The sequence below is a fragment of the Camellia sinensis genome, chromosome 9, assembly GCF_055761805.1.
Source record: "Camellia sinensis isolate YWXY chromosome 9, ASM5576180v1, whole genome shotgun sequence".
Lineage (NCBI taxonomy): Eukaryota > Viridiplantae > Streptophyta > Magnoliopsida > Ericales > Theaceae > Camellia > Camellia sinensis.
The window spans coordinates 48,005,913-48,014,120 of record NC_138969.1 but is presented as its reverse complement, the minus strand read 5'-3'; the positions used below and the strand labels follow the sequence as shown (position 1 = coordinate 48,014,120).

The 8,208-nt window shown below is 30.1% G+C and overlaps 1 protein-coding gene across 1 annotated transcript; it reads right to left on the bottom strand.

Annotated features, from left to right (window-relative positions):
- Positions 1–1,127: 1,127 nt before the first annotated feature.
- LOC114318211 ((E,E)-geranyllinalool synthase) lies at positions 1,128–7,967 on the bottom strand. Its single transcript, XM_028265069.2, has 12 exons — positions 7,580–7,967; positions 5,818–6,004; positions 5,509–5,729; positions 4,851–4,974; positions 4,617–4,732; positions 3,789–4,018; positions 3,422–3,537; positions 3,230–3,328; positions 2,742–2,957; positions 2,532–2,661; positions 2,186–2,431; positions 1,128–1,769 (listed from the first exon to the last, which is right to left on the bottom strand). The coding sequence occupies exons 1-12, from the start codon at positions 7,908–7,910 to the stop codon at positions 1,269–1,271; spliced, it is 2,517 nt and encodes an 838-aa protein (XP_028120870.2). The 5' UTR covers positions 7,911–7,967; the 3' UTR covers positions 1,128–1,268.
- Positions 7,968–8,208: the final 241 nt, after the last annotated feature.

Sequence of the window (8,208 nt, the reverse complement as noted above, 5' to 3'; positions counted from 1 at the left end):
ATTAGTATGTTTGGGATGACTTTTTGATTTTTTAGGAAAAGATATGTAAAAAGTAGAAAGAAAAGGAAATCTTTAACTTTTTGGTATAGGTTGTTGACTTTTTAATTTTTTTAATTACTTTTGACTTTTTAATTAAAAAAATCACTTGCCAAACGAAACTTTAATAACATGTAAATGAGATGATTGATCATTAAAAAAGATATAAGAGAAAGATTTACTTTAAATAATTTAAAATCATTAAATTGGCAACTAGAAAGGACACATCAACACAACATCATGTCTAATGTTTCATTTGTTAGCTCCAACCAACATTGGGGAGTTAATGAAGGTGGCTCCAAGTCAAGAAGTACGAGGAAAGAAGGAAGATGGCAAGTGGTAGACCAAGCTTAATAATTTTTTTTTTTTTTACTTTGTTTCTGTTTTTTTTTTTTTTTTTTATAAATTGAGGTGGGGAGGAAGGGAATAAATATAACATAGACAAAGTGAGGCAACACAGAGTGTATATGTAATCTGAGAGTGAGAGAGTTCTATAGAGGGTTGTGAGGTGTGAGTTCTGTAATCTCCCTCCAAGATAATTCTATAATGGAAATTTCTCTCTTTAGACGTAGACAATTGCCGACCTACATAAATCTCTTGTGTCTCATTTTTCTCTCTATGTAATTGATGTGTTTGAATTTTCGTTTTATTGAATTTTAGTGCTTTATTGATTTTTTCAATTCATAAACATTTATTGTTGGAAAAATTTTATAAATTTGAAATCAAATGAGGCAAGAGGTTAAAAAGGGTTATTTGTGTTAGAGCCCCCTTATTACATAATTTAACAGTGAATTCTTTACTTATTTGGAGATGTAGCTACGGATTAGCTGAATTACCTTAAATTATTATGTCTATTGTATTTCATAGTATTTTTTTTTTCTTTTCGATGTTCTCTTTTTAGGTGCATGCACGAGTGCTCTCCTCTAATTTTGTGTTGGCATTGTATTATTATTATGTGAGATTGTTGTGCTTCAAAAGTGACAATGGCTCTAATCAAGAAAATACTAGGTTCTTGTTTAAGAAAAGAAAAGAAAAAGTAAGCTGAATTTAAATTAGGACTAGGTTAACTTATCATATATTGGAGAGTATCACATCCCAAATTATGGTAGAATACATGAACTCTTATTTTCACTAACTCGTGCTATATTGCACAATAGTGATACAAGTACAATCATAAGCTATATATCTCAAAAACTGCAATGAATATGTAGGAAGTTCAATAATGAACTAATTCATGCAAAGCACAACTTGAATTTTGGTGAAATGACCATTTTCTCGTACCCAACTCTAGAAGTAGTCCTTGTAAAGTGTTGTCCAATGAAATTTCTTGTGCTTTGATATTTGAAAGTTCTGATCAAATGAGACTGAGTTTTTGAATATTTCTTCTCCAGTTTGGAAGGAAATAATGGGAGTAGAGGCTTCACGGGTTTATGAATTTGATATTCTGGAGGAATATAAATCGCTTTCTTTATATCATGAAGTAGATCCGTGTTGGAGTCGAATAGATTGGTAGAGTAGAAAAACATTTGAAAGACTTTTAGACATGATAAGTGGAGAAGCTTGCATGGTTTAGGCAAATCATTTAAGTCATCTATCAAAGCGAGTTTGAGTAACTCTCTCTTCTTTTCATCCAATATCTCATTAGCATATGCAATCGAATCTTCAATCTCTCCTTGTCGAGACCTATTCAAGTGGAGCAATACAAGGTTCGTTTTCCCATCTAGCTTCTCTCTCTGCAAGTACACACACGATATGAGAAATTTTAGAAAATATTCTGTTTCATTTTTAGGTTCTAAAAATTATTTGAGTTTTTAATTTGTATATTTTTATTTTTAGTAATTTTTTAAAATATTTTAATAATTTTATTTTAGTTTTTAAATTCACTTAATCTAGATACACTTAAAAAGTACAAAAATTATGCAAAAAACTTTCAAAAAGTCATTGAATACAAAAAAAAAAAATATTAAAAAATAAATTTTTATATTTTGTTGTATTTAATGAATTTTTAAAGATTTTTTGTACAAGTTTTATAAAACTGTTTTTAAAAATTGTTTTATAAAACTGTTTCAAAAAACTGTTTTTAAAAATTCAAAACCAAACAGTCTATATTGGTATTGTTTTAATATGCATTGAAGATTTGTTAAATTACCTCGTAGCTTTGAATGTCATTCAGCAATCGTGTTGTAGCCATGAGTAATTTTGTAATGGTTTCGTACTGGCAGCATTTGAGTTTGTGATTTGGTAATTTCGGGTTTAAGAAACATGAAGCCGGTAGAACCATGGTATGGGCAGCGATAGAGGTCATGCCAGTGTCCAGATATTCATGCAATGATGGCATATATCCGGTGCTGCTCCATGTAGCTTCCACCATCCATGAGGCAAATGTTTCTCGCCACTGTTGTACATGAATTGATTTTGTGAAAAATTATTATTTCAAACTTCAATCATATTAGAGATGACAAATATCAAAAAGAAAAAGAGTACATAAATCATACAATGTCTTGAAGATTTTCAGTTATGTCACTTCCTTCTTGATGGAGGTGTTTCTTCGCCGTGTCACTCACAAGATCATCAAGTGCATCAAAGATAATCTTAGCATGGCCAATTAAACCTTTTCCATCCCATCTGCAAATAGAAAATGTAAGGAATGAGTTGATGGGTACTAGAATCAAATAATTTTAAAAAATAAAATAAGAGGATTGCACCTTTGAATTGCTTCAGTTAAGCATTGTAACTCCTTTATAGAACCTTCCATATCAAAAAAATCATCTGCAACTGTTATAAGTATTCCGCTCTTTGCAACTAATAGTCGAACAACAGAATCATGTGGCAGAGTACTACTAGCAGCCACCGCGAAATAACAATAGGTAGTTTTCTCCCTTCCAAACCCCATATCGCTAAGACCTCGTTCCTTTGACCACCTATATATCCATGGCATCGATATTACATCAATATAGCACTTAAGGAAATTAGTAATGTTATACAAACAAAAACTACGCACAAACAATTTTGATACATAAATTCCAATTACAATGATGTGTTAGTGAATTTTTTCTAATTATAAGCTCAAACGATGACTCTTATTTTTTTATTTTTCATTTTTTTAAAGTGATAAGACCACAATGCATAAAAATTATGTTTGAACATTACTAGCTCAATGTTTGGTTTACAGGTAACGAAATATTGTGCATACCTTTTCAATTCTTCCAATTCGTTCTGGTAGATTGATTGCCGAAACTTGTAGTTTTCCACAGCTAGCTTCATTAGGTTCTTGTTTTGAAGACACGATAACCTAGTAATTTGAATTTTTTTAATGCTAGAAATATTTTTACAACCAGTTTTAGCCTACTAATGATCTTGTTAATGGACTTAGTGACTGGTATACCTATAGAAGGAGGCCTTTGCAACCCAAAGAGCATCAACATTGTTTGCTTCAATCCAAAACCTATGATCAAGATGATCCATTCTAGCAATCCATGGAAGACTTAGCTCGTGCTCAGCCTATAAATTGGCATGAACTCATATCAATTTACGGCAAGAAACACCATTCATTTAATCCAAATTTGGTCTCCAATGTATAAAAAATATTTTAATTTAATCACTTAAATTTTAAATTGTGTCTCCTAGATAAGTTAGATTGAATTGAACACTTCTTATACATTGAAAATCATATTGACACAATTTAATCACGGGGCTCAAATTGAACCAAAAATATAATTAATCCAAATATATAAATATATTTCCTTCATTACCACTTCCTGAAGGTTTGGGATCATAACAAGATTATCTTCTTCACATCCTGGCACCATATTTTTCTCAAGTAATTTCCTTGAAAATGATCTTGCCTCCTTTAATTCATACTCTCCTGAAAACATAAGATCAGTAGCTCTATAAACACTGATCATTGCACTCATGAAACATCCACTGTTATTTTCAATGTAAGTCAAGATGTCTTCATGATGTACAAACCAACAGAATCTCCCTGTACACAAAGTACACTTGTTATTTTGACACATATATACACATATATATAAAATAGGAAAAAAATTATACCAGAAGTTCTTATAGTTTAGTTCTCATGTAATTTTAAACTTGTAATTTTAGGAAAATGTTTGAGGGCCACAATTTTTGTAGCCACAATGGCTCAAAATTGCCAAAATAACGTCGTTTTGGCATGTTTTGCACCTAAAACGACGTCGTTTTGGCAGTTTTGAGCCATTGTGGCCACAAAAATTGTAGCCCTCTAGCATTGTTGGTAATTTTAATTGGCCTGATAATGACTGAATTTATGATTTTGTTTTACTTTGTCCAATTGATTATAATTATTAGAATTTTTGATAGAAAATAAACACATAAGAAGCATGCGTCATGTTTTTAGGACAGAATGGTAAACTTACACAACTTAGAGATCATTTCCTTTCAAAAACTCTAGTCGGTGTTGTCAATTGAATCAAAGAGACACAAAATTTAAAATTAATAGTCAAAATCAAAACTAGTTAAAAGTGTATAGACTAAAATAACACAATAAATAAAATGTAAGAAGTACAAATGTAATTTTTATAAGAGAGAGAGAGCCATACATGGAGTCACTTTATACCCATGCATCCGCAAGAGCCGAAATGCTAAAGAGTCTTTGTATATCTTTTGAGGATTTAAATTAACATTTCTCATCTCTGCCTCATGCTTCTCGTATGTCCTATAAATATTTTAATTGAAATTTTTGAATAATCTAAAAAAGTTAGTTCATAACATTTATGGACAAACACACAACAAATATACTTGACACATAAACTGTTGCAAAAAAGTATTTTTACCAATAAACCTCTGACAAAATTTCTTCAATCTCTTCATTAAAATACTCAGCCAATCCTAACTGTTGCATTTGATTAACCATGCAAAGTTTTATAAGCTCTTCATCCATGGGATACATTGCTGGAACTGCACAAAAATCAAATATTTTTTAAGAATGTATGTATTTATATACACATATATGTAACTTCTATTTACAGATAGGCCAAATTATACTTTTCACCCTAATAATTTCATTTAAATTTTACTTTGATCTCTATTGTTTTTTGAACAATTTAGTTTCTGCACTTCAAGTTCAGTTTCAATTTAGTCGTTGCCCCTTTATTTTCTATGTATATACCTTGGGAGACTGATAATTATATTACAAAATTGTTAATTTTAATGGCCGATTTGAAATAAAAGACTAAATTAAAATTAAATTTAAAACGCCAAAATCAAATTATTTAAATTAACAAATAAAAACCAAATTGAGTTAAACTGCAGAGTAAAATTTTAAATATTTATGTATCGTATTGTCCGTAATGTAACGATATTTTAGACTTTATATACTGTTATTTACTGATACATCATCCCATATTATCTGTTCGTCACCGATATCGGCCAATATTATGACCATGCCGCCAATATTAATATATGGAGCCTTCACTCAACAAGCTATCTAACCTCCATAAGGACATCTTTGAACAAGAGATAGTAAATAGTCCTTGCACTTATCATCTCCTGTAACCATGAATGCCTGAGCTGTCGCAGATGGTGATTGAAACAGAGAGCCATCTTCGCTCAAGTACTTCGCTATAACTTCTCGATCAATATCACATGTTGTTGACAACGCTTCAAGATAAGATAATAATGGAGGATAGTGATAGTCATCTACAAGTTCTTCTCTGCAAAATGCATGCATGTAAGTCATTTTCATGTTGTTAATCAAATTGAACCAAATGAATATTTTTCAAGTATATGTAAACAAATTACATTTTAAGAATTTGTTGCCTCTTGTAGAACCCATGGGACAATACTCCATTTAGGTTGTCAGCAACATCAAAACCTGTTTCTTGGGCAAGTTCCACCATTGGTGGAAAAACAATGGCAAACCAACGAGGAAGAAAGTGTTGTTTTTCTTTAAGAAGCATCTCTGCATTTTCATGAACAAATGCCAACCCTGACATGTACAAACAAGCATATTTTCAATCATCTTTAAAATAAATAAAGAGTAATGTTAAAGGTCTCAAAAATTTTACCAAATGTCTCACATAAGTGTGGGACCCACACAATGTGAATCTCATAAAGGTCCCACATCCACATTTGATAGAACTTTTGGTAGAATTTTTGAGTCTCTAGCATTTTTGTTAAATAAATCAATCAATCGGAGTAGAAAAAAAGAGCAAAATAAAGGAGTGTGAAATTTAACATTAATGCTTAGTGCACTAAAACAAATTTGGAGAGTAAGTATTTTAACTAAAAAAATCAAAAAATCATTATAAATTTTTATATCACTCTCTTTATTTTTTTGTATATTTTTTTTTATAAAAAATTTAAAAGTTATTAAAATATCTTGTTCTCAAACGAGACCTAAGATTTTAGAGGTAAAAATTTAGAAATAAAATTATTATTTAGGGACAAAATAATAAGTTGTCAAAAGTGTATATTCTCAACAAAATTGAACATATGAATTACTAAGTGCATTTATTAATCATATTTTAAAAATTTTGCTCCTTTTTTTTTTTTTTTGTTGGATCTGCAAAGAAAGTTTTATTGATAAAACACATACAAAGTACGTAAAAATACATCAATAAAGAGGAACTTGGAGTTAGAAAAAGCTCCAACCTCCTAATTAGTGAGGAACCAACGAACAGAGAAAGAGCAAAGACAAACAAGAGTAAAGAAAGACGGTAGCAACACCTCTGATTGAACCAACGAACAAAGAAAGAGTAAAAAATTTGCTGCTAAAATGTCATTCTTTTACATTTTGGGATAGTTTTTTAGTGTCGATTCTCATGATGATAATAAGAATTGGTTTTCTAATAAATTTTACAAGAAATATTTCACTTTTAGGACAAAAACTTTTAGATCCTAAAACTCTTATATGTTGTAGTAATATCTAGAAAATAAAATGTAGAAAAATAAAAAGAAAGCGTATTGTGTGATTAAAATTCATTACAAATTATACTGATAGTTTTTATATTTTATCCCATGTGTTATCTTGGTCTCTATATTTTCAATTGACTCAATTTTTACTCTTAATTTTAGATTTTTATGTCAGTTTGTTCTAATTGATTTTTGATGAAAAATTATCATTGAGTTAGTTGAGGTACTTACGAAATTGAGCAAGCTTATACCTGTACCCCAAAAGCATGATATATGCCACTTATTTTTCATAAAAGCTTGTAAGTAATTGAATCAAATTGAGACAAAATTATAAGTTCACACGTAAAATTGAGCTAATTAGAATTACGTGAACAAAAATGACACAATAACCAAAGTATAAGAATTATAAGCATAATTTGTCCAAATTCATTTTAGGTGTGATGTGAGTCACACTTAAAATAAATTTCAACTACATAATATACTTTCGGTGCAGAATCTGTTTTTATTTTTGTGGACCAAACACAAATGAAAATTTAAATTGCAAGCATTTGGTGCATTTTTGTATAGAGAACATGGAATAATTAGTGTAGACGAACATATAAAAATCTTAAGTACTTAAATTTATTGCAATTTTAAAAGCTTTATGTACCTTTCTTTATATTTGTACCTCCAACATTCCACTTTTTGAGTGCAACCATGGAAGCAAGAGTCGCAGGAAGGCTATCAATGGTGGGAACACCATTGCTATCGGACTCTCCCCAAAACCCTTCTTCTTTCTGGTTTCTTAATACCCAATCCAAACAACCCCTGAACATGGGATGATCACAGTGTTGGGTGTTTGGAATCATGGCTAACCATGCTGTGTCATAAGCAGATTTGGAAACAAATGAGTAAAGATCAAAGTTTGAGAACATCTCTTTTTTGATCTTCTTAACTAGAGTTTCAATAGAGAGTAGTGAGGATTCCATTTCCATATGCATGGAATGAAAAGAAAAAAGACAAGTTTAGCTCACACCTTTTGTTTTCAATTTAATAATCAACCAAACAAGCTATTTATAGAGATGTTAGAAAGGGAATGCTATGCTACACACCCTCTCAAAAAGGTATTTATTATATATATCTTATAATTAAAGAAAATGATATAATTTTATATTTTTTAAATCGTAAGTAAAAAAAAATGTTATAATTAAATACAATATAAGGCATAACTAAAAATTTTATGAGTCATAACTAAAGAAGAAGAAATGACATAATTAGAAGTCATATGGTACATCCCTT